The sequence below is a fragment of the Ammospiza nelsoni genome, chromosome 16 (genome assembly GCF_027579445.1).
Source record: "Ammospiza nelsoni isolate bAmmNel1 chromosome 16, bAmmNel1.pri, whole genome shotgun sequence".
Taxonomy (NCBI): Eukaryota; Metazoa; Chordata; class Aves; order Passeriformes; family Passerellidae; genus Ammospiza; species Ammospiza nelsoni.
This window is the reverse complement of record NC_080648.1, coordinates 3,198,538-3,224,305: the sequence shown is the minus strand read 5'-3', so window position 1 is coordinate 3,224,305 and position 25,768 is coordinate 3,198,538. Positions and strand designations below refer to the sequence as shown.

Genomic DNA, 25,768 nt, shown 5'->3' with positions numbered 1-25,768 from the left:
GCACAATTAAATTGTAAAGCATCTCAGCAATCTTCTTTTCAGATTTTGGCTTCAGTTCTTTGACCGCGCATGCGAGAACCTATCTGTAATTTTGGAACACATATTTAGTTTCTGATTTTCGTGTCATTTCAAACCAGAGAGGGCAAAAAATCTTTGATAAGGTGTAATACATATTTCCATGTTTACTGCAGTTACAAATAATTAGGTCGTTATTACGCGAATATTGCTGCTGTAATCATAAGGGTTCCTACTTTTCGTTAAGCAGGAGCTGCCGCTCTCGGTGTTTTTGGTCGGGGAGAGCCCCCGGGGCCGGTGCAGCCGCTGAGCCCCGCCCAAAGCCGGGCGCCCTTGAGCGCGGCCGTGCGGCGGCTGCAGTGTCGCGGCGGCGCCTCCGGGTGTCGCTGTTGGCCGCCGCCGAGCGCCGCTGGAGCCGCCGCCGCCGCAGCGTCCTGCCCCCGCAGGCTGCTCGCTCGCCCGGCGCCGGCCGCAGCGGCAGCGGCACCGACAGCAGCAGCGGCGGCGGCGGCGAGAGGCGGCCCGAGCGGTGTGGGTGGCTTTGAGCGGTGTCTGTTGTGGGCGGCGAGAGCGGCTGGAAGGGCGGCAGGGCAGCGGCAGGAGGCAGGAGCGCGGCGAGCGCAGCGGGCAGAGAATGGCGGTGAGGCGGCGGCAGAGGCTTGGGCCGGGCGGCGGGCGAGCGCTGCTGACCGCGCTGCTGCTGCTGCTGTGCGTGTGGTGCCGGGCGGCGGCCGAGCGGGTCCGCTACGCCATCGCCGAGGAGCTGGGCAGAGGCTCGCTCGTGGGGCCGCTGGCGCGGGACCTGGGGCTCAGCGCGGACGAGCTGCCGGCGCGCAAGCTGCGGCTGAGCGAGGAGAAGCAATACTTCACGGTGAATGAGGAGAACGGGAACCTGTACGTGAACGAGAGGCTGGACCGGGAGGAGATGTGCGGCGAGTCGGCGACCTGTTCTGTCAGCTTCGAGGCGCTGGTGCAGAACCCGCTGAACGTTTTCCACGTCGAAGTGTCCATCGAGGACGTGAATGATAATTCCCCGGTCTTTAGGAAGGCTGTTCTGGACCTCGAGATTGGTGAATGGACGCTTACTGGTGCTCGTTTTCCTTTGGAGATGGCCCGAGATGCGGACATAGGAAGTAACTCGCTGCTGTCTTACCAGCTCACAAGGAACCCATCTTTCAGTTTGGCCTTAAAGGAGAACTCAGGTGGAAGCAAGCTGCCAGAATTAGTTTTGGAGGGAGTGTTGGATCGGGAGAAGCAGAGCTCCTTTGAATTGGTGCTGACAGCTGTGGACAGCGGGGAACCTGCAAGGTCTGGGACTATCCAGGTTCGCATCAACGTGACAGATGCCAATGACAACCCACCCGTGTTCAGCAAATCTATATACGAGGCGCGAGTGGCAGAGAATCTGCCGGTGGGGTCTCTGGTGCTGAAGATACGGGCGACGGATGCAGATGTAGGCTCCAATGGGCAAGTCTCCTATTCATTCGGTGACGTCCCTGACGACGTCCTTTTGTTGTTCACTATCGACAGCGACAGCGGCGAGGTCAGAATGGCAGGTACCCTCGATTTTGAGAAGAAGAGTAAATACATCTTCGGTCTGGAGGCGAGGGACGGAGGCGGGCTCACAGATCACTGCCAAGTGCAGATCGACATCACGGACGAGAACGACAACGCGCCCGAGATCACCATTCTTTTGCACTCGAGTCCCGTGCCAGAGGATGCCCCGACTGGCACCGTGGTGGCCGTGGTAAAAGTACGGGATCTGGATTCCGGCGAGAACGGTCAGGTGACGTGCGAGCTATCGGGAGAGGCGCCGCTGTCGATCGTGGCGTCGTCGGGCGGCTCGTACAAGGTGGTGACATCGGGCGCGCTGGACCGCGAGCAGGCGTCGGAGCATCGCGTGTCGGTGGTGGCCCGGGACCGGGGCAGGCCGGCGCTGCGGAGCAGCAGGGAGCTGGTGCTGGAGGTGTCGGACGTGAACGACAACGCGCCGGTGTTCGAGGAGGCGGCGTACAGCGCGTACGTGGCGGAGAACAACGCGGCGGGCGCGCTGGTGCTGCGCGTGCAGGCGCGGGACGCGGACGCGGGCGCCAACGGGCGCGTGAGCTACTGGCTGGCGGGCGGCAGCGCGGGCGCGGCGGGCGCGGCGCCGCTCGTGTCGGTGGAGGCGCGGAGCGGCGCGCTGTACGCGCAGCGCTCCTTGGACTACGAGCAGTGCCGCGAGTTCACGGTGGCCGTGCGGGCGCAGGACGGCGGCTCGCCGGCGCGCAGCTCCACGGCCACGGTGCGCGTCTTCGTGCTGGACCGCAACGACAACGCGCCCAGGGTGCTCTGGCCCGCGGCGGCGGCCGGGCCGGGAGAGGCTGCGGGAGGGGCGGCGGCGGCGCCTTTCGAGGTGGTTCCGCGCTCGGCCGAGGCCGGCTACCTGGTGGCCAAGGTGGTGGCGGTGGACGCGGACGCGGGGCGCAACGCGTGGCTGTCGTACGAGCTGGTGCAGGCGTCGGAGCCGGCGCTGTTCCGCGTGGGGCTGCACAGCGGCGAGGTGCGCACGGCGCGCGCCGTGGGCGAGCGGGACGCGGCCAAGCAGCGGCTGGTGGCCGTGGTGAAGGACCACGGGCAGCCGGCGCTGTCGGCCACGGCCACGCTGCACGTGGTGCTGGCCGAGAGCTTGCAGGAGGCGCTGCCGGAGCTGAGCGAGCGGCCGGCGGGCGCCGAGGCGGCGGCGGCGGCGGCCGAGCTGCAGTTCTACCTGGTGCTGGCGCTGGCGCTGCTCTCGGCGCTCTTGGTGCTGAGCGTGGCGCTGGCCGTGCTGGCGCGGCTGCGCCGGGCCGGGCCGCCCGCCGTGCTGCGCTGCCTGGGCGCGCAGCGCTTCTCGCTGGCCGGCGCCGCCTTCCCGGCCGACTTCTGCGAGGGCACCTTGCCCTACTCCTACAACCTGTGCGTGCCGCCGCCCGCCCGCGCCGTGCCCGAGGCCGCTTGGCCGCCGCCGCCGCCGGTGCCCATCCTGTCGGCGGAGGAGCTTCTGGGCGGCGAGCCCTTGGGGAAGCCGACCTCTAACAGCAGCGCCGCCGAGGGAGAGGTGCCCGCCAATCCCGACGCACCGCAGGTCTGTAAATCTGCATGTTGCCGTTGTTATTTTTGAGCCGTTTCGAAGCGTTGTCTTTTTTTCCTCTTATTCCCCCGGATTATATTGGTGAATTGTGCTGCTGTGTCTCTGCCTAACGGGTTGATAAGGCTCGATCACTCCTCCCTTGACGCCTAAGCCTTTATTGCAGGCAATAATTGGTTTTTCGGTGGTATCTGTTTGAGGTTTTAATCGAAGTTGTTGCCTAGAACTTTCACGTTCACTTTAATTTGTTTTAGTAGTAATGGTAAAGGCGAATCATTACTGTAGAGAGGAAAATCCACTGTATGTGTATTACGTATTTGAGAAAAACATTTTGACACTGGATGCTGTGGATTCTTCCCTAATCAATTTTTTTTCCTACATAATGTGCTCATGGATTCTGGTGGATGGCAGGATACAAAACCTTGTGCTAATTCTTCCTTTTTATTGTATTCTCTTAAAGGCAACCTGAGAGTGGGATTAGGTGAATGGAGAATGTCAGGCAATCCACCAGTTGTGAAAGACGAGAATGTTGCTAATTCTATGGGAATTCTGCTGTCGAAATGACAGGAATGGGAATAGTAGTAGGAGCATTTAGCTGTTAACAGTGGTTTTCCATCTTGTGTGGTAATTCAATATTTTTTAACATTTCTGATCTTTCTTGCATTCACAAGTGAAAGTGAAGAAAGTGTGGAAAAAGAAAGCTAGTTTTCTTTCTCTCTGCTTTTTACAGAAAGAGAGGATACTTTGTACCTTATTTAAATTTTCCTCCCTTTATTCTCAATAGTTCTTACATCGGTTTTTACAAGGATAGACAGGAGAGATCGTGAGAATTTCTATCAAATGTCAAAGAGATCTGCCAAAATAACGATTTAAGTGCTTGAACCAAGTCCATTTATCCATTTATCCATTGTCCATTTATCCACATGGATAAATTATCCACAGTTATCCCCAGTGTTTAGGGCATCCAGCTCTTCTCCTATTTATCTACAGTATCTTGTTGAAAATATTTCGTGCCAAGGTGAATAAGAAAGGATTAGTACTTTGCTAACAGGCTTCTGTTCATAGCACCTTTGGTCTTGAGAACATGAAAGCCCTTTCTCGTTGATACAGAACGACTTATTCAATGTAAGTGTGTATTAACTGAGATTATTCTGTCAAGGTTCACTGCAGATACTTCCTGATTCCGTGTCAGGTGTAGTACAGTCAGCGAAACGGGCTCCAGGGACCCACAGTCTGAGATCGGGGGGTGGGAGATAATGAGCGTTGAGTACCCAGGGGTTCTCCTCCTGTCCTCTGTTCACACGAATGTCTTACAGGGAGACATCCCAGAGCACTTGGGAGGTGCCTGAGCAATCAAACTTCATGGTATTTTTAAGGGGCTGTGTTAGACCTCACTTTCTTCCGCCTTTAAACGCCTCTTCTTAGTCACTCATAGTGCAGTAGCTAATTTAGACCGTCTCCTGTATGAACCCGAGAATTTAAAGCAAAGTCCCTGCCATTGGGTTAATGAGTCTCATATCTCCGCTACTCCTACGGGCAGAATTCTGTGTTTGATCATCGCGTATTGTATTTGTGATCCTCTTTTGTTTTGCTGTTGTCCTACCAATCAATCAAGCTACACGGCTTCAACTCGTGTTTTTAGACTGATAGGATAAGACTAAGACAAGATATTTCCTTTATCTACATCGCCGATAGCAAATTATATTTTTTTGCCAGATAAAAGTACACTGCTCACGAGACACCTCTGCTTTCCTCACGGTCGAGATGTGTTCGACCACAAAAGGAGAGACCGACGGGACAAAAGCAGGAGGTCCCTGCGGCGAATGTCTCCTTCCCGTCCGTGTACAAGGCAGCGCTGGGCAGCGCTCGGTGCCTGCAGTGCCGGGAGGAGGCTGCGGGCGCCGCTGTTGACCGAGAGGAGCGAGAGGAAGCTCGGAGCGCTACCGGCAGCCCCGCCCGCTGCGGATCGGCTCACTCGTTTCCTATTAGGCTCGGAGGCCGAGAGGTCTGGGATCGTCCCTGTGCTGCGGAACCGTGCTGCGCTAGAGGCGGCGGAGTCGGAAGAAGCGAGTGGAGAGCAGAGAGGGAGCGGGATCGGCGGCGTGACCGACAGGGAGCGGCGGGAGTGTTTGCGGTTCAGGCGGAGCCGCGGCCGAGATGTGCGCGGCGGGGAGGCGCTGGGGCCGGCGGCAGCGAGCTCTGCTCTGGGCCGTGCTGCTGGCGGCGTGGGAGGCGGCGTGGGGGCAGCTGCGCTACTCGGTGCCCGAGGAGATGCCCAAGGGCTCGTTCGTGGGCGACGTGGCCAATAACCTGGGGCTGCAGCTGCCGGAGATCCGAGAACGGGGCGTCCACATAACAGAAAGAGGTAGGACTCAGTATTTTGCTCTGCACGGGAAGACGGGACATTTAGTGACGGCAGAGAGGATCGACAGAGAGCAGCTGTGCCGGCTGGTGGAGAAATGCGTGCTGCGCTGTGAGCTGATAGTGGAGGGACAGATGCAGGTTTACGGAATCGAAGTAGAAATCACAGACATTAACGACAACGCGCCGAGCTTCCGAGAGGCAGAAGCAGAGCTGAGAATTAGCGAGATGATAGCCCCAGGGTTGAGGTTTCCACTTCCCCGGGCTCATGACCCTGATAAGGGCCGGAATTCACTGCAGAGCTACGAGCTGAGCGGTGACGAGCACTTCTCGCTGGCCGTGCAGGCGGGCCCCGGCGGCGATCAGCGTCCCGAGCTGGTGCTGGCGAAGGCGCTGGACCGGGAGGAGGCGGCGTTTCACGAGCTGGTGCTGAGGGCGATGGACGGCGGCGATCCGGCACGGACGGGCACGGCTCGGATCCGCGTGACGGTGCTGGATGCGAACGACAACGCGCCCGTGTTCAGCCAGGCGGAGTACACGGTGCGTGTGCCCGAGGACGTGCCCGTGGGCTCTGTCCTCGTCACTGTCACAGCTACGGACAACGACGAGGGGCTGTACGGACACGTGAAATACTCCATGAAGAAAGCGACCCACATGGAATCGGATATTTTCCATATGAATACTGAAACTGGAGCGCTCAAACTGTTGAGGATGCTGGATTTTGAGGAAGACAATTCATACGAACTGGAGGTACAGGCACATGACAGTGGAGGTCTTTTTGACACTGCAAAAGTCGCGATCACCGTGACAGATGTCAACGACAATGCGCCCGAACTTACAGTGTCATCAAAGCTGAATGAGATACCAGAGGACGCCCAGCCGGGAACTGTTGTGGCCCTCCTGCACGTGCAGGACAGGGACTCCGGAGTGAATGGCGAGGTGCGTTGCTCGCTCGACAAGGACATCCCGTTCCGCCTGGAGAAGTCCTATGACGACTACTACCGTGTGGTGACAGCGAGAGAGCTGGACCGGGAGCAGGTTTCGGAGTACAACGTGACGGTGCGGGCGGCCGACGGCGGGTCGCCGTCGCTGCAGAGCAGCGCGGTGCTGGCGCTGCGGGTGCTGGACGTGAACGACAACGCGCCGGTGTTCTTGGAGGAGCGCTACAGCGCGCGGCTGGCGGAGAACAACGCGGCGGGCGCGCTGGTGCTGACGGTGCGCGCCACGGACGCGGACTGGGGGCAGAACGCGCGCGTGCGCTACCGGCTGGCGGAGGGGCGGGTGCGGGGCGCGCCGCTGTCGTCGTACGTGTCGGTGCAGGCGGAGACGGGCGCGCTGTACGCGCTGCGCTCCTTGGACTACGAGCAGCTGCGCGAGCTGCAGCTGTGCGTGCGGGCGGAGGACGGCGGCGCGCCGGCGCTGAGCAGCAACGTGTCGGTGCGGCTGCAGATCGTGGACGAGAACGACAACGCGCCGCAGGTGCTGTACCCGCCGGCGGCCGCGGCGGCGGCGTGGTCGGGCGTGGAGCTGGCGCCGCGGCGGTCGGAGGCCGGCGCGCTGGTGGCCAAGGTGGTGGCGGTGGACGCGGACGCGGGGCAGAACGCGTGGCTGTCCTACGAGCTGGCCAAGGCCACGGAGCCGGGGCTGTTCCGCGTGGGGCCGCACAGCGGCGAGGTGCGCACGGCGCGCTCGCCGCTGGCCCGCGACGCGGCGCGCCACAGCCTGGTGGTGCTGGTGCGGGACCACGGGCGGCCGGCGCTGTCGGCCACGGCCACGCTGAGCGTGGTGCTGGCCGAGAGCGTGGCCGAGCTGCTGGCCGAGCTGGGCAGCGCGGCGCACGAGGCGGCGGCGCCGGGCGAGCCGGCCGCCAGCCTGACGCGCTGGCTCGTGCTGGCCGTGGCCGCCGTCTCGTGCCTCTTCGTGGCCTTCCTGCTGCTGCTGCTGGCGCTGCGCCTGCGCCGCTGCCACCGCCAGCAGCTGCTGCCGCCGGACAGCGGCGCCTCGCGCGGCGTGCCCGTCTCGCACTTCGTGGGCATCGACGGCGTGCGCGCCTTCCTGCAGTCCTACGCGCACGACGTGTCGCTCACGGCCGACTCGCGCAAGAGCCACCTGCGCTTCTCGGCCGCCAGCTGCTGCGACACCCTCCCGGCCCGGCCGCCGCCCGACGAGCCCGCGCCGCTGCTCGGCGACGAGGACACGGCCGGCGCCCTCCCCTCGGACCCCGCTCCTCCCTCGGTGAGTTCCTCTGTCCAGATTTTCTCCGCGACGCTTTCTCCTGATAGTGCCCTGCCCTTTCCCCGCCGTGTTCTCTGGCTTGGATAGGAGACTTTGACTAAAAGCGTGGTAAGGTTTCCTTTGGTGAAGTTTCGGAGGCTGGTACCCATTTCTGTCATTGTGTGAACCTGGGGTGGGTCCTCCGCGTTCCCGTGTGTGATGGAGGAAGGAGGGAGAAGGCTGCTGTTGGCAGGCTGTAGTAGGTCGGAGGTTTGGGTATTGATCCGGTTCCAGTTATTGTTTCCCCTATGTCAGGTGACCTGCGTAGAATCTGTCTTGTTCTTAGTATTATATCTTCTTAAGGGATGGATCACGTTATTGAGAAATACAACTTTTTAGGAGGCTCCAGTGTTTTCTCAAGAGCACATGTGCCTGAATAGGTAGAATGTGTCTTGAACAAAATGCTGATGCCTTTGCGTGGAACGTCTCTGCACATTCTTCTCCACATTTATTGTTGTCCATAATACCTAGTGGAGGTCTGCAGGAAGTGTTTGTGTCATCCATGCCTTGGTCTTTGTCTTGAAGAAAAAATTTGGTGAGGCAGCAAGTGGTCCTAGATGATGTATTTTTGTCCTTTATGGGGGTGAAGGATCCTGTCAAAGTAGTGATTCTTTGAAACGGCTCTGGGCATCGGCATGTGGAGGAGGAAATGGTAGAACTGCTTTGGTTGTTTTCTTGTTTTTTTAATGTAGACCTCTGCCATATGGAGCTGCATGAGCCTGGGCTAGAGAATATGTAGCATGGCAAGAGAATTGCCTGGATGGGAAGGGAGAGATTCAAGGTGCAGTGGGAGATACAAGGTGGGCATAATTCCCTGTGAGCAGATATTCACTGACTCTGTGTCTCTTGGAAGACTGCCCAGCTTTTCCTTTCAGACCTACGAATGCTCTTCACAAAACTCCAGTGAGCAGCAAATGTATCTTCCACAGCACAGAGATGTACAGACAGATGTGTGAAATTGGTGCTGGGAAGAGGAATGGTCTGGGTACTGGGCCTCCACTCTCTCATGTTTTTATGACAGATGGGTGAAAGGACACCATGAATGGTGTGAAGGGTAGGAAATCTGAGTGCTGTGAGCTGTGTGTGAATGTCTGCTGAAAGACTCAGGGGAATGTTTTCCTCCATTCCCTGTCCAGTTTCTATCTCTAGCATGAAGGAATGTGGAGTTCTTCTCCCCAAAGTAGTTGTTTAGAAGATCCATATTCCAGCTGCATGGAGAACCCTGGCAGGTCCTTAATAAGTATTTGTTGGTCATCATAATTGTGTCACTGCAAAACTTAATTTTGTATTTATGGGGTATGGGAATTGCAAGATGTGTATTCAGTGCCTATAAACAGCATCATCAATCATCTACTCTGTGTTATATAACCCAGAAGTGTGTTGTGAGCTCTTCTTTCCTGCAGGTGTTAAATTTCTGTCTTGCTCTCCTGATCATCTGAAGATAGTTCTTTCATGGTCACAGGCTAAATGAGAGAGACTTCCTTAGAGATATTTCTTGAGAACATCTCTTTAATAAATGCTTTTTCTTGTCCCATGGCTAGGGTGACATGTCGAATATTATCAATAGCAGTATGAAGATACTGTCTGGGCAAATTTCCTGTTGATGGAGTCTCACTAAATTCTGGAGGTCTCTGCTAACCATGGGAGCTGTGATGCCTTTATGTGGAAGTGTTGGGTTTGTGGTGTGTGAGGAGGGTCTGGCATGTGTGTAGTTGATCCCCGGGGCTATTGCTGGCCTTCTGAAAATGAGTCACGAGGAGTCTTATGATTTTCATTTGTGTGGTTTGGACTGAAAGGGCCTAGTTCGAGTTCCAAATTCCATTGCATCAAAAGTGATAGTCCCACAGGCTTTGAGGAGTCCCTGTGCTGAAGAATGGTGACGTTGCCTTTGAGGTGATACTTGGATGTGTGGGTCTTTGACAGGGCTGGTAATAATTTATGGCATATATGAGATTTCCCACTTGTTCAAATAATTGGCAGGAACAGATGACCTTAATTGTGATGTTTGGGCTCTGAGAAACTGTGCACACAAGGTTTCTTCTAATCATGTCTGTACATAAAATTTGCTGTACTGTTATGTTTGGCCAGAGAGAAGAAGTCTGTGTATGCAGAGACAGGGCTGGTGCTGGAGTTCACTGTGATTCAATTCAAAATGAATGAATGGATTGTGTCCAGTTTTGGTTATCTTGGTATTTGGAAGATGCCCGCAGCTTTGGTTCCAAGCTTTTTCTATCCCTTAGTGTCCAAGGAAATGACAGCCTGGGGCCTGTGGTTTGAGCTCCTGTGTGAGGCCCCTGTGTATTGGCTCCAGTCCAGTTTGCTGGGTTGTGTTTATAGTGCAGTTGACCCAATCTGCCATGTGAGGCCATGATTGATACTCTTCTGGCATTTTCCCATTCTTGTCTGGGTTCATTTCAGTTCCTTTGGATAATTTGGTTGGGTTGGGTTGGGTGAGGTAGGTTTGGGTTGGTTGGTTTGCTTGTGTTTTTGTTAAGGAGTAAAGCTGAATTTGTCTGGCCATCTTGCAAACTCCAAAACACATAATTATCCAGTAGGGAGAATATCTCTTATCAATCCCTTGAAGCTGTACATGTAGTCATATTATTGTAGAAACACAGAATCATAGAATGGTTTGTGTTGCAAAGGACCTTAAGGATCCTCTTGTTCCAGCTGCTCTGCCATGGGCAGGGACATCTTCCACCAGAGCAGGTGGCTCAGAGCCCCAGCCAGCCTGATCTTGAATATTTTATTCAACAAATACAACTTCATGAATGGATGTTTCCCCAAGGTGTTGTTTTTCTCTGTGGCCAACATGGAACCAAAATTGTGGTTGGTGTTGATGCTGAAACTGGAGGCTGTGAATGCAGAGTGAGGAGGGTGAGAGCTCAGTTCTGTGCCAGGCAAATGGGGGACTCAGTGTGGGTGTGGCAGAGAAATGGTTGGATTTCATGCTTGGTACCAATGTCAGTGCCATTGTTGTTCTGATTCTGGTGTCCCTGTCATGAAAGACAATGTCAGTCCTCCAAGGGTAACATTTTCCACAGTAACTTTTCATGTTGAACATAATTCTTGGCTGGATGAGCTAATTAATCCTCTGTGAAACCTCGATTATCCATCTGTATCTCTGTGGCACACTGGGATAAAGAGTTTCTTCAGAATTGTAATTACACTTAATTCAGGGCTTTGTCTTTAGGAAGGTTGCAGCTGATTTTCACATTCCAGGTCACTGTTTTAAATAGGAGACAGTGACTGTGGTTTTTCATCACATGCTTACTTCAGTCATTTTAGATTGAACAGTGTGTAGGGGCTATGAAGCAGAATTAATAAGAGAATCTGTTGTAATTTGTCAGAAAATTTACCTTGAGAAAGAGGCCAATGAGAAGCTTTTTAGAAAGATGTGTTTATAACTGTGCAAGGTGAGCAGGCCATGCAGTAGAAATAGTTACTGAGGAGAGGACTCGTTCTTCAAATGAACCTGCTGTACTATTGTCCCGTGCAAGTCCTGAGGGCCACACACTTGCAGCTTCTCAGTGACTTCCAGGTGCTCTCAGGTATGAATTTTAGGGCCTGCAATAAAGGCCTAGAAGACTTGACACTGGGCGTCTCTGACTCCTTGTTGTCTTCTAATGCTTCCTTGCCTGATCTGATTCATGTTTTGGGGTGTTTTGTGGGTTTTTCGGTTTGTTTCATTTCCCTTGATTTACTCAGTATGTGGGTATAATTATTATGAACAATCCACCTTTTTTTGAGTAATGTATGGTGTGTTAATGTCCCTTGCTCTTTTTGCAGTGGGAGTGGAAGGAAGGAGATATTGGAGTGACTTATCTTCTTTTTCCTGTTGGGAGAAATACATGGAAATATGACTTTAGTAGACTTTGCCTCTCTGTGGAACACAGCATGTGATAAGGATGGGGAGAAGATTCCATTAAAGCAAATGGTTTCATAAGATATTCTCAGTTACACGACTACTGATTTTTTATTATGATTGTTTAGCATTTGTGTGCTCTAGAATCCTTCAGTTCCTTATCATAATGGTGGTGAGCAGACAATTGTCCCTCCCTTCTGGGCGTGGCTGTAGTGCATTATCCTCTCATGATGGATTGGAGCAGTGAGGGCATGGCCACAAGCAAAACCTCACAGTGGCCTGGCATGGAAGAAAAAGCAGAGAGGGGAGCTGTGTGTGTGAGGCTGGAGAAGAACTGGGTGATTGCCTTGCTTGTCACATGTCACAGATAACACCAGTCTGTGCCTGATGGAGTCCAGTGGGATTTGAGTTGCTTCTGTAGAGCAAGGCAGACCTACAAAATGTTATTGCATCTGTCCATTTCCATGTGTTTCTGACTCTTGCATTGCTTGTTGTGATGAGCTCAGGCTCAGGGTGTCTGATCTCATGTGGAAGGTCTCCTCTGTGCCAGCTGCCCGAGTGCAGGTGCAGTTCCCACACACACCTGGGATGTTTCCAGCTGCACAGAGGAAGGGTTTCACAAGCACTCCTGGTGTGCTCAGCCAGGAACATTTTGTCTGTGGTGTAATCATGCAGGATGATCTCTGCTGCAGCTGTCCAAGTGCAGAGTGACCACCCAGCCCAGCCAAGGTTTCCATGGACAGAGCAGGGCCCAGTGGGAGAAGGTGTGCAGTGTCCCCCAGGCCATCACCCAGAGGAACCTGCTGGGCAATCAGCTGGAGGCTGTCAAATGGCTGAGGAACAGGCTGGAGAGTCACCTGCAGAGAGTTCCAGACAGTGGCTCCATGTCCAGGTGCAAAGCAGTGACTTGTGCTGTCCCTGCAGGGCCCTGACTGGGCCCAGTTCTGTTCAGCACCTGCATGGCCAATGGGATTGAGGCACCTTCAGGCAATTTGCAGCTGACACCGATTGGACCTGATTCACTGCAGGGCAGAGATGGCAGCCGGGGATGGGCTGGAGAAGTGGCCCCTGTGCAGCCATCATGAAATGGATCAAAGTGCAAGGTCCTGCAGCTGGGGTGGGGCAATCCCCAGGTGAAACAGAGAGCGGGGGACAGGGAAGAGCTTTGCAGAGAAGCGCTTTGTGATGAGGTGGGCCATGAGCTGCCCTTGGGCAGCTGCTGCTGGAATTGTGTCCCGCACTGCATGACAAGCACTCTGTCTGACAGGTTCTGTGGTTCTCCTTCCTCTCCTCTAAACTCTCTGTTTGAGGGCATGGACTGTATTCAGATCTTGGGTCAATATCCCAATGGACATAGTAGAGTTCCCAGAAGGATCACGGAAGTTTCCTGAGCGTTATCTGCAGTGCAGAAGGACTGAAGGAGTTTAAGGTCTTCAGTCATAGAGAAATGATCCCTTTGTGTAGACTTTTCATTTTTTTTCAGTGTATCAATTTATGAATTGGCCTCTAGGAAACATGGACAGAGATCCTTTAAGCAGGGCCAGTGATCATTGTACAGCAGACCAGTGTTTTTAATTATGACAAGGGAGGTTTTGATTAGTAGAAAGTGTTTCAGTGTGGGCTGTGATAAAAGGGAAGATATCGCCCAGAGAAGTTTTGGATGTGCCTCCAAGGTTCAAGTCTAGCACAAAGTGTTTCTGCTCATATCAGAGCTGTAGATTAAATAGCCTTTACAGAAAAGTTATAATAGGAAACTGAAAGTATTGTCTTGCTCTATGAAGGACTTATGAAGGACTTAGCGTTTCTTTGCACTATCCATTGTCAGGCGCTCAGATATGGAGTTGCAGATGAAGCAACTTTAATGAGTCATAAAGAAAAGAGTAAATATTGTCCTGGTGTGTTGGCATAAAGGGATGCTTACATTGCTTTAGGCTGATCTATATCTCCAACCTATTAATCCCAGATAATGAAAGGACAATTCAAGAGAACTGCGAAAAACCTCTTGACGTCTTCCCCATATTATCGTTTCTTGGTGGTGTAAATGAGCCGTGATTTTATGAACAGTGGCTAAATTCTATTATTTACTGCCCTGCCATGACTATTTCCTTCTGACTACTCACTGTGACTGAAAAGAATTCCCTAAAAGCACCCTCCAACACATCTCACATAGTAACGCCTTGGAGTGGAATTAAGCAGGAGCTCCCGCTGTCGGTGTTTTTGGTGGGGGAGAGCCCCCGGGGCCGGTGCAGCCGCTGAGCCCCGCCCAAAGCCGGGCGCCCTTGAGCGCGGCCGTGCGGCGGCTGCAGTGTCGCGGCGGCGCCTCCGGGTGTCGCTGTTGGCCGCCGCCGAGCGCCGCTGGAGCCGCCGCCGCCGCAGCGTCCTGCCCCCGCAGGCTGCTCGCTCGCCCGGCGCCGGCCGCAGCGGCAGCGGCACCGACAGCAGCAGCGGCGGCGGCGAGAGGCGGCCCGAGCGGTGTGGGTGGCTTTGAGCGGTGTCTGCTTTGGGCGGCGAGAGCGGCTGGAAGGGAGGCAGGGCAGCGGCAGGAGGCAGGAGCGCGGCGAGCGCAGCGGGCAGAGAATGGCGGTGAGGCGGCGGCAGAGGCTTGGGCCGGGCGGCGGGCGAGCGCTGCTGGCCGCGCTGCTGCTGCTGCTGCTGTGCGTGTGGTGCCGGGCGGCGGCCGAGCGGGTCCGCTACGCCATCGCCGAGGAGCTGGGCAGAGGCTCGCTCGTGGGGCCGCTGGCGCGGGACCTGGGGCTCAGCGCGGACGAGCTGCCGGCGCGCAAGCTGCGGCTGAGCGAGGAGAAGCAATACTTCACGGTGAATGAGGAGAACGGGAACCTGTACGTGAACGAGAGGCTGGACCGGGAGGAGATGTGCGGCGAGTCGGCGACCTGTTCTCTCAGGTTCGATGTGCTGGTGCACAACCCGCTGAACATTTTCCACGTCGAGGTGTCCATCGAGGACGTGAATGACAACACACCGCGCTTTCTGCGAGACAAATTTCAGCTGGAGATCAACGAATTGACTTCTCCCGGCGCTCGTTTTCACTTGGGCATGGCCGAGGATCCGGACGTGGGTAGTAACTCTCTGCAGGGCTACGAGCTGGAGACAAACACGTATTTTACGGTGGAGGTGAAGGAGAGCCAAGATGGCAGCAAATCCGCGGAGTTGGTGCTGCGCCACTCACTGGACCGGGAGACCGAGCCGAGCCTGCGGCTGACGCTGACGGCGCTGGATGGCGGAGACCCGCCCCGGACTGGCACCGCCCAGCTGTGGATCAACGTCACCGACGCCAATGACAACCCACCCGTGTTCGCGCAGGACCGGTACCGCGTCAGCCTGCGCGAGGACACGCCTCCGGGATCGACGGTGCTGAACGTTTCAGCCTCAGATGCAGATGCAGGCAGCAACGCCTACATCACTTACGGCTTCGGAGAAATGCCGGCTAAAGTGCTTCAGAAGTTCGCAGTAGATGCCCAAAGGGGGACAATCACGCTGCAGGAGGCGCTGGATTTCGAGGACACGCGCGCGTTCAGCCTGGCTGTGGAGGTGATGGATGGAGGGGGTTTGGTGGCGCACTGCAAGGTGGAGGTAGAGGTGCTGGATGTGAATGACAATCCTCCTGAGATCACGATTCTGTCGCTGTCGAACCCGGTGCCTGAGGACGCGCCTGTCGGGACCGTAGTGGCTCTCTTGAACGTAAATGACCTGGACTCCGGCGAGAACGGTCAGGTATCGTGCGAGCTGTCGGGAGAGGCGCCTCTGTCGATCGTGGCGTCGTCGGGCGGCTCGTACAAGGTGGTGACATCGGGCGCGCTGGACCGCGAGCAGGCGTCGGAGCATCGCGTGTCGGTGGTGGCCCGGGACCGGGGCAGGCCGGCGCTGCGGAGCAGCAGGGAGCTGGTGCTGGAGGTGTCGGACGTGAACGACAACGCGCCGGTGTTCGAGGAGGCGGCGTACAGCGCGTACGTGGCGGAGAACAACGCGGCGGGCGCGCTGGTGCTGCGCGTGCAGGCGCGGGACGCGGACGCGGGCGCCAACGGGCGCGTGAGCTACTGGCTGGCGGGCGGCAGCGCGGGCGCGGCGGGCGCGGCGCCGCTCGTGTCGGTGGAAGCGCGGAGCGGCGCGCTGTACGCGCAGCGCTCCTTGGACTACGAGCAGTGCCGCGAGTTCACGGTGGCCGTGCGGGCGCAGGACGGCGGCTCGCCGGCGCGCAGCTCCACGGCCACGGTTCGCGTCTTCGTGCTGGACCGCAACGACAACGCGCCCAGGGTGCTCTGGCCCGCCCCGCCGGCGGCCGGGCCGGGAGAGGCTGCGGGAGGGGCGGCGGCGGCGCCTTTCGAGGTGGTTCCGCGCTCGGCCGAGGCCGGCTACCTGGTGGCCAAGGTGGTGGCGGTGGACGCGGACGCGGGGCGCAACGCGTGGCTGTCGTACGAGCTGGTGCAGGCGTCGGAGCCGGCGCTGTTCCGCGTGGGGCTGCACAGCGGCGAGGTGCGCACGGCGCGCGCCGTGGGCGAGCGGGACGCGGCCAAGCAGCGGCTGGTGGCCGTGGTGAAGGACCACGGGCAGCCGGCGCTGTCGGCCACGGCCACGCTGCACGTGGTGCTGGCCGAGAGCTTGCAGGAGGCGCTGCCGGAGCTGAGCGAGCGGCCGGCGGGCGCCGAGGCGGCGGCGGCCGAGCTGCAGTTCTACCTGGTGCTGGCGCTGGCGCTGCTCTCGGCGCTCTTGGTGCTGAGCGTGGCGCTGGCCGTGCTGGCGCGGCTGCGCCGGGCCGGGCCGCCCGCCGTGCTGCGCTGCCTGGGCGCGCAGCGCTTCTCGCTGGCCGGCGCCGCCTTCCCGGCCGACTTCTGCGAGGGCACCTTGCCCTACTCCTACAACCTGTGCGTGCCGCCGCCCGCCCGCGCCGTGCCCGAGGCCGCTTGGCCGCCGCCGCCGCCGGTGCCCATCCTGTCGGCGGAGGAGCTTCTGGGCGGCGATTCCTGCGACAAGCCGAGTCCGGGCAGTACCGCCCTGACGGGAGAACCACCCGCAAATCCCGATGTACCCCAGGTGTGTAAATATCGCACGCTAATTTTCTGTCAGCCTTCTTCATGAGCGTGGTGATGGCAGGAGGCTCTTTACGTTAGTTCTTTTTTGCGGTGGTGTTGCTGTTTCGTATTTCCATGAGGCGTTATGTGATTATATCTCATGTTTTTGTTGGTAGGAGCCTATACGATATGCCACTTTCTTAAGATGTGCTCCAACTCTGCTTTGTCTTCAACGTTAGGTTCTTTTAAGTTTCTGTGGCAAATTATGCCTGGCATTCTGCTGTTTTCGTCAGTGGTTTGAAGTTAAAGAAAAAACGTTACTTTACCTTTTTTCATTGCTGTTTCTCGACGCAGTATACTTGAACTTGATAGATAACTCTGAAAGAAGGAGCCGTTGCTAAGCGTTGTTTTGATATTGTAAGAGTAAAGCAGGTTTGCGTGCGGCTTCCTGAGTACAAAATTCATGCATCTCTTGTGTGTCGTAATATGTTTTGAGAAAATTATGCCATAGAAACGGTTACACAGCCCAGACAGGGTAATTCAGGATTTGAAAAACAAAACAAGCAAAAAACCTCAAAAAACGAAAGAGGAACCAGAAATCCTAAAGAAAGAAAACAAAGTACAAAACAAACTTTAAATCCAAAAAGAAACTCCAAATCCTTGGTTTTTGTGTTTTAAACTCTGGTTTTAGTTTTCCATTCCCCTTGCTTTATCATCAAACCTGATAGTTTTCTTTCTAGTCATGTTTTTGTATTTCGTTCCGTTTTGGGTTTTTTGTATGTTCTGAAATTTCCCCCCAAGCCAGAAAGGCTGGCCTTGATCACATGGGCCCTCTTTTCTGACGTGAAAGATTCTATTGTGTTTTATGGCTCATTGCTCTCTTTTTATGAATTACTGCACAAAGGAGAACCCGGCGTAAGCGCAGCCTGTGGTGTGTAAAGGTGTGAGGAGCAATTTCAAAGTGGTGTCTGAAGAATGAGGTGAAGTCAGGGTTCTTCAGAAGAGCCTGGGATGTGCTGCTCGAATATAATATGGTCCAAAATTTTAGTGTTGTCTTTATTGTGCGGAATGCAGGGAGAAAATATTTTGATTATTCATAATTATTTCTGAGCATACATGGAGTCGTTTTAACCTGCCGAATGGGTGAAGGGAAAGTCCTGAAGACGGACTGGTCTAAAAGGCTGAACAGTTGCTGGAAGGATATTGAGCTTCGGGGCCTAAGGAAATAATATGAGCATTACTGTGCATGCCATATTCTAAGAATATCTTTTATCACATTTACTTAAAGTTTTTGGGGGGGGGCAGAAATAATGGAACCCCTCAAGGTGTATTAAATGTATCTAGTTCAGGGCTGGATGATCGACTAAGAAGTCGACTGTAGGAAAGCCGAGGAAGGGGGTTCCCACAGGACGGGACGCAACCTTTCGGAGGCTACTGTCCTTTCCCCGCGAGCTGCCTGTGAGCGAGGCAGACGCGCAGCGCTCGGTGCCTGCAGTGCCGGGAGGAGGCTGCGGGCGCCGCTGTTGACCGAGAGGAAGCTCGGAGCGCTACCGGCAGCCCCGCCCGCTGTGGATCGGCTCTATCGCTCGCTCGCCGGATTCCTGGTTCGGCAGCTCGGAGATCTGCGGTCGTCCTCACAGTGCAGATAATTGCAGGAGGGGAGGAGAAGGAGGCTACGACAGGGGCCGGTGAGCGGAGAGTCCTTTAGGAAAGCTCAGCAAGCGCGAGTACCAGAGCAGCAGGCGGCAGCGGGGAGCAGCCGCGGCCGAGATGTGCGCGGCGGGGAGGCGCTGGGGCCAGCGGCAGCGAGCTCTGCTCTGGGCCGTGCTGCTGGCGGCGTGGGAGGCGGCGCGGGGGCAGCTGCGCTACTCGGTGCCCGAAGAGATGCCCAAGGGCTCGTTCGTGGGCGACGTGGCCAAGGACCTGGGGCTGCAGCTGCCGGAGATCCGAGACCGCGGCGTCCGCGTTGTCTCCCAAGGTAGTGAACAGTATTTCGTTCTGCACGCTAAGACGGGACATTTAGTGACGGCGGAGAGGATCGACAGAGAGCAGTTGTGCGAGAGAGTGCAACAATGCGTGCTGCGCTGTGAGCTGATAGTGGAGGGACAGATGCAGGTTTATGGGATCCAAGTGGAAATCACAGACATTAATGACAATGGGCCCAGCTTTCGACAGGTAGAAAAAGAATTGAGAGTGAGCGAGACTACAGCCCCGGGGTCGCGGTTTCCCCTGCCAGACGCTCATGACCCTGACTCGGGTCGGAATTCTCTGCAGAGCTACGAGCTGAGCGGTGACGAGCACTTCTCGCTGGCCGTGCAGGCGAGTCCCGGCGGCGATCAGCGTCCCGAGCTGGTGCTGGCGAAGGCGCTGGACCGGGAGGAGGCGGCGTTTCACGAGCTGGTGCTGAGGGCGATGGACGGCGGCGATCCGGCACGGACGGGCACGGCTCGGATCCGCGTGACGGTGCTGGACGCGAACGACAACGCGCCCGTGTTCAGCCAGGCGGAGTACACGGTGCGTGTGCCCGAGGACGTGCCCGTGGGCTCCGTACTAGTCACTGTCGCTGCCACGGACGCGGATGAGGGCTTATACGGTCAGGTGAAATACTCGATTGAAAAAATTACAGAGAAAGCCTCGCAGATTTTTCAGCAGGATGCTGACACGGGAGCAATCACCCTGTTACAGAGCCTGGACTTCGAGGAAGGCGACTCCTACGATCTAGAGGTGCAGGCACATGACGGGGGAGGCCTGTTTGACACGGCAAAAGTCGTGATCGCTGTGAAAGACGTCAACGATAATGTGCCAGAGATTTCGATGCAGTCGGCACTAAGTGAGATCTCAGAGGACGCCCCATCCGGAACTGTGGTAGCCCTGCTTCACGTGAAGGACAGGGACTCGGGGGCTAATAGTGAGGTGCGCTGCTCACTCGACGACGGCGTCCCGTTTCGACTGGAGGAATCTTTTGACGACTACTACCGTGTGGTGACAGCGAGAGAGCTGGACCGGGAGCAGGTGTCGGAGTACAACGTGACGGTGCGGGCGGCCGACGGCGGGTCGCCGTCGCTGCAGAGCAGCGCGGTGCTGGCGCTGCGGGTGCTGGACGTGAACGACAACGCGCCGGTGTTCTTGGAGGAGCGCTACAGCGCGCGGCTGGCGGAGAACAACGCGGCGGGCGCGCTGGTGCTGACGGTGCGCGCCACGGACGCGGACTGGGGGCAGAACGCGCGCGTGCGCTACCGGCTGGCGGAGGGGCGGGTGCGGGGCGCGCCGCTGTCGTCGTACGTGTCGGTGCAGGCGGAGACGGGCGCGCTGTACGCGCTGCGCTCCTTGGACTACGAGCAGCTGCGCGAGCTGCAGCTGTGCGTGCGGGCGGAGGACGGCGGCGCGCCGGCGCTGAGCAGCAACGTGTCGGTGCGGCTGCAGATCGTGGACGAGAACGACAACGCGCCGCAGGTGCTGTACCCGCCGGCGGCCGCGGCGGCGGCGTGGTCGGGCGTGGAGCTGGCGCCGCGGCGGTCGGAGGCCGGCGCGCTGGTGGCCAAGGTGGTGGCGGTGGACGCGGACGCGGGGCAGAACGCGTGGCTGTCCTACGAGCTGGCCAAGGCCACGGAGCCGGGGCTGTTCCGCGTGGGGCCGCACAGCGGCGAGGTGCGCACGGCGCGCTCGCCGCTGGCCCGCGACGCGGCGCGCCACAGCCTGGTGGTGCTGGTGCGGGACCACGGGCGGCCGGCGCTGTCGGCCACGGCCACGCTGAGCGTGGTGCTGGCCGAGAGCGTGGCCGAGCTGCTGGCCGAGCTGGGCAGCGCGGCGCACGAGGCGGCGGCGCCGGGCGAGCCGGCCGCCAGCCTGACGCGCTGGCTCGTGCTGGCCGTGGCCGCCGTCTCGTGCCTCTTCGTGGCCTTCCTGCTGCTGCTGCTGGCGCTGCGCCTGCGCCGCTGCCACCGCCAGCAGCTGCTGCCGCCGGACAGCGGCGCCTCGCGCGGCGTGCCCGTCTCGCACTTCGTGGGCATCGACGGCGTGCGCGCCTTCCTGCAGTCCTACGCGCACGACGTGTCGCTCACGGCCGACTCGCGCAAGAGCCACCTGCGCTTCTCGGCCGCCAGCTGCTGCGACACCCTCCCGGCCCGGCCGCCGCCCGACGAGCCCGCGCCGCTGCTCGGCGACGAGGACCCGGCCGGCGCCCTCCCCTCGGATCCCGCCCCTCCCTCGGTGAGTTCCTCTGTCCAAATTTTCTTCGCGACGCTTTCTCCTGATAGTGCCTTGCCCTTTCCCCGCCGTGTTCCCGTGCTTGCCTAGGAGATTTTTATTAAATGCATGGTAAAGTTTCATTCGATGAAATTTTGAAGGGTGGTGTCCATTGCTGTCGGTATGTAAAAATGTGGTGGCTCCTCAGGGTTCCAGTATGTGAAGAAGGAGGGAGAAGTCTCCTGTTGGCAGGCTGTATTTAGGTCGGAAATTTGGGTATTGATCGTGTTCCATGTGTTGCTCCCCTGTATCAGCATTGCTGTGTAGAATCTGTATTCCTGATAGCATTGGCTCTTCTGCAGGCATAGATCACGTTATTAAGAAATACAACTTTTTAGTAGATTCGTTCGTCTTCCCAACAGCACACGTGCTTGGATAGATAGAATGTGTCTTGGACAAAATGCTGATAGCTTTGTGTGGAACCTCTGTGCACGGTGTTTTCAGCCTTTATCGTTCACTATGATCCATAGTGGAGATCAGGAGGAAATGTTTGTTTCATCCATGCTTTCGTCATGCCCCCAAGAGAGGATTGGACCAGGCAACAAGTGGTCCTTGATGATGTCTTTCTATCTGTTATGAGGATGAAGGATCCTCTTGAAGTTGTGATTCTTTGAAAAGCTTGCAGATGGCTGTGTGTGGAGGAGGAAATGGCAGAACTTTTTTTTTTTTTTTTTTTTTTTTTTTTTTTTTTTTTTTTGTAATTTTATTTTAAGGTAGAGTTATGTCAAATGTAGCTGGATGAGCCTTGGCTCGAAAATATTTATCATGGCAAGAGAATTGCCTGGATGGGGAGATTCAAGGTGTAGTGGGAGATACAAGGTGGACATAATTCTCTGTGAGAAGATATTAATTGACTCTGTGTCTCTTGGAAGAGTGCTCGGCTTTTCCTTTGAGACTTATGAAGTCCCTTCACAGAACTCCAGTGAGCAGCAAGTGTAGCTTCCATAGCACAGAGATGTGCAGTTGGCTGTGTGAAATTGGTGCTGGGAAGTGAAATGGTCTGGAGAACTGGGCTTCCACTGTCACACGTTTTTAATCTATCTGGGTGTAAGGACACCATGGATGGTGTGAAGGGCTGGAAATCTGAATGCTGTGAGCTGTGTATGGATGTCTGCTGAAAGACTCAAGGGAATGATTTCCTCCATTCCCTATCTTCTATTTCTAGGATGAAGCAATATGGGGTTCTTCTTCCCCAAGGAATTGTTTAGAAGATCTGTATTCCAGCTGCATGGGGAGTTCTGACAGGTTCTTAATAAATATTTGTTTGTCATCATAATGGTGTCACTGCAAAGCTTTATTTTGTACTTGTAACAGATGTGGCATGGGAATTGCTGTGTATTCAGTGCCTATAAACAACATCATCAGTCGTCTACTCTGAGCTATACAAACAGAGAAGAGTGTTGTGAGCTGTTCAGTTCTGCAGGTGTTAACTTTCTGTCTCATTCTTCTGATCATCTGAAAATGGTTCTTTCATGTTTATAGGTGAAAAGACAGAGACATTTCCATAGACAAGTTTCTTAAAATATCTCAGTAATAAATGCTTTTTTCTTGTCCCATGTCTCAGATATGAAGTCCAATATTAGCCATGGTAAGGAGATGTGGTTGAGTAACTTTCCTTTTGGGGAGTCTCTCTAAATTCTGATGATCTGTGCTATCCACGGGAGGCGGGAAGGGGTAGAAGAGAGTGTTGGGTGTGTGAGGAGGTCCTGGTGGAGACATGGCATGTGTTTTGTTGATCCCTAGGTCCATTGCTGGCCTTGTGCAAATGAGTCACGAGGAGTCATATGATTTTCAATTGTGTGGTTTGGACGTAAAGGGCCTAGTTTGGGTTCCATATTCCTTTGCATCAAGAGTGACAGGCACACATACTTTGGGGAGTCCATGTGCTGAAGAATGGTGTTGTTGCCTTTGAGGTGATACTTGGATGTGTGGGTCTTTGACAGGGCTGGTAATAATTTATGGCATATATGCGATTTCCCACTTGTTCAAATAATTGGGAGGAACAGAATATCCTTAGTTGTGATGCTTGGGCTCTGAGAAATTTTGCACACAACTTTCATCTAATGATGTCTGTATGCAGAGTTTGCTTCCATGTTATGTTTGCCAGAGAGAAGAAGTCTGTGTATGCAGAGACAGGGCTCGTGCTGGAGTTCACTGTGATTCAATGCAAAATGAATGAATGAATTGTGTCCAGTTTTGGTTGTCTTGGTACTTGGATGCTGCCCGCAGCTGTGGCTCCAAGCTTTTTCATTCCCTTAGTGTCCAAGGAAATGACAGCCTGGGGCCTCTGGTGTGAGCTCCTGTGTGAGGCCCCGGTGTATTTGTTTCAGTCCAGTTTGCTGGGTTGTGTATATACTGCAGTTGACCCAATCTGCCATGTGAGGCCATGATTGATACTCTTCTGGTGTTTTCCCATTCTTGTCTGGGTTCATTCAGTTCCTTTGGATAATTTGGTTGGGTTAGGTAGGGTTGTGTTGGTTGGTTTGCTTGTATTTTTGCCAAGGGGTAAAGCTGAATTTGTCTGGCCATCTTGCAAACTCCAAAACACATAATTATCCAGTAGGGATTGTATCTCTCATGCATCCCTTGAAGCTGTACATGTAATCATATTATCGTAGAAGCAGAGAATCATGGAATGGTTTGTGTTGCAAAGTACCTTAAGGATCCTTTTGTTCTCGCTGCTCTGCCATGGGCAGGGACATCTTCCACCAGAGCAGGTGGCTCAGAGCCCCAGCCAGCCTGACCTTGAATATTTCATTCAACAAATACAACTTCATGAATGGATGTTTCCCCAAGGATTGTTTTTCTCTGTGGCCAACATGGAACCAAAATTGTGGTTTGTGTTGATGGGGAAACTGAAGGCTGTGAATGCAGAGTGAGGAGGGTGAGAGCTCAGTTCTGTGCCAGGCAAATGGGGGACTCAGTGTGGGTTTGGTAGAGAAATGGTTTGATTTCATGCTTGGTGCCAAAGGCAGTGCCATTGTTGTTCTGATCCTGGTGTCTCTGTCATGAAAGACAATGTCAGTCCTCCAAGAGTAACATTTTCCACAAAAACTGTTCATGTTGAACCATATTTTTTGGCTGGAAGAGGTAATTAATCCTGTGTGAAAGCTCCATTATCTTTATCTCTTGGCCACATTGTGCTATAGAGTTTCTTCAGAATTGTAATTCCACTTTTATTCATGCCTTTGTTTCTCAGAAGGTTGCAGCTCATTTTCACAGATCAAGTAATTTCTTTGAAATATGAAACCGTGACTGATGTTTTTCAGGACATCCTTACTTCAGCCACTTAAGACTGAACATTGTTTGGGTACTATGCAGATGAGGCAGGAAGGGAATCTGTTGTAATTTGTCAGAAGATTTATCTTTAGAAGAAGGCCGATCACAAGGTGTTTAAAATGATGGTTTCAGAACTGTGCAAGGTGAACAGGCCATGCAGTAGAAAGAGTTGCTGAGGAGACGATTCATTCTTCAACTGACTCCCCCTATCCTGCTGTGCTCTGTAAGCCCTCAGGGCCTCACACTTGCAGATTGAGTTCTCAGTGACTTCCTTGTCCTCTCAGAGATGAATTTTAAGGCCTGCAATAAAGGCCTAGAAGATTTCCCTGTGAGCATCTCTTTTTTTTTGTTGTCTTCTAATGCTTCCTTGCCTTATCTCCTTAATGATTTCAGGTTTTCTGGGTGTTGTTTGCTTTGTTTTGTTTTCCGTTGATTTACTCAGTATTTGCTATACATACTATTATCAACAATGGAGCTTTGCTTAGTAACATATGATGTGCCAATATTCCTTGCTCTTGTTGCAATGGGAGTGGAAGGCAGGAGATATGAGAGTGACTTTGTGTTCTGTTCCTGTTGGGAGAAATACATGGAAATATGACTTTAGTAGACTTTGCCTCTCTGTGGAACAAAGCATGTGATAAAGATGGGGAGGAGGTTCCCCCTAAGCCAATGGTTTGATGAGCCATTCTCAGTTGGATGACTGCTAATATTTTATTAAGATTGTTTATCATTTGTGTGCTCTAGAATCCTTCAGTTCCTTATCATAATGGTGGTGAGCAGACAATTGTCCCTCCCTTCTGGGCGTGGCTGCAGTGCATTATCATCTCTTGATAGATTTGAGCAGTGAGGAGATGGCCACGAGCAAAATCTTACAGTGGTCTGGCATGGAAGAAAAAGCAGAGAGCGGAGCTGTGTGTGTGAGGCTGGAGAAGAACTGGGTGATTGCCTTGCTTGTCACATGTCACAGATAACACCAGTCTGTGCCTGATGGAGTCCAGTGGGATTTGACTTGCCTCTGTAGAGCAAGGCAGACCTACAAAATGTTATTGCATCTGTCCATGTTATTTCCATGTGTTTCTGACTCCTGTATTGCTTGTTGTGATGAGCTCAGGCTCAGGGTGTCTGATCTCATGTGGAAGGTCTCCTCTGCGCCAGCTGACCAAGTGCAGGTGCAGCTCCCACACACACCTGGGCTGTTTCCAGGTGCACAGAGGAAGGGTTTCACAAGCACTCCTGGTGTGCTCAGCCACGAACATTTTGTCTGTGGTGTAATCATGCAGGATGATCTCTGCTGCAGCTGTCCAAGTGCAGAGTGACCACCCAGCCCAGCCAAGGTTTCCATGGACAGAGCAGGGCCCAGTGGGAGAAGGTGTGCAGTGTCCCCCAGGCCATCACCCAGAGGAACCTGCTGGGCAATCAGCTGGAGGCTGTCAAATGGCTGAGGAACAGGCTGGAGAGTCACCTGCAGAGAGTTCCAGACAGTGGCTCCATGTCCAGGTGCAAAGCAGTGACTTGTGCTGTCCCTGCAGGGCCCTGACTGGGCCCAGTTCTGTTCAGCACCTGCATGGCCAATGGGATTGAGGCACCTTCAGG

General features: G+C 54.9%; 4 protein-coding genes across 6 annotated transcripts in view; all 4 read left to right on the top strand.

The window, feature by feature from the left end:
• Nucleotides 1–25,768, top strand: part of LOC132080365 (protocadherin gamma-C5-like) — a 230,175-nt gene that overhangs the window by 89,997 nt on the left and 114,410 nt on the right. Inside the window, exon 1 of one of the 3 annotated variants that reach the window (XM_059483496.1) lies at nucleotides 5,261–7,720. The exons of the other annotated variants lie outside the window; for them this stretch is intronic. Coding sequence (XP_059339479.1) covers nucleotides 5,282–7,720 — 2,439 coding nt within the window. The 5' untranslated portion in view covers nucleotides 5,261–5,281. Of the gene's footprint in view, nucleotides 1–5,260; nucleotides 7,721–25,768 lie in introns of those variants that run through there. 3 annotated transcript variants of the gene reach the window in all.
• On the top strand, nucleotides 70–5,230 carry LOC132080610 (protocadherin gamma-B5-like). Its single transcript, XM_059483849.1, has 5 exons — nucleotides 70–85; nucleotides 354–532; nucleotides 605–3,121; nucleotides 4,908–5,129; nucleotides 5,171–5,230. The coding sequence occupies exons 1-5, from the start codon at nucleotides 70–72 to the stop codon at nucleotides 5,228–5,230; spliced, it is 2,994 nt and encodes a 997-aa protein (XP_059339832.1).
• On the top strand, nucleotides 14,202–18,343 carry LOC132080609 (protocadherin gamma-B5-like). The gene is made up of 2 exons (XM_059483847.1): nucleotides 14,202–16,626; nucleotides 18,186–18,343. Exons 1-2 carry the CDS (start codon nucleotides 14,202–14,204, stop codon nucleotides 18,341–18,343), a joined length of 2,583 nt encoding a protein of 860 aa, XP_059339830.1.
• LOC132080608 (protocadherin gamma-A10-like) lies at nucleotides 18,422–25,712 on the top strand. The gene is made up of 2 exons (XM_059483846.1): nucleotides 18,422–20,860; nucleotides 25,473–25,712. Exons 1-2 carry the CDS (start codon nucleotides 18,422–18,424, stop codon nucleotides 25,710–25,712), a joined length of 2,679 nt encoding a protein of 892 aa, XP_059339829.1.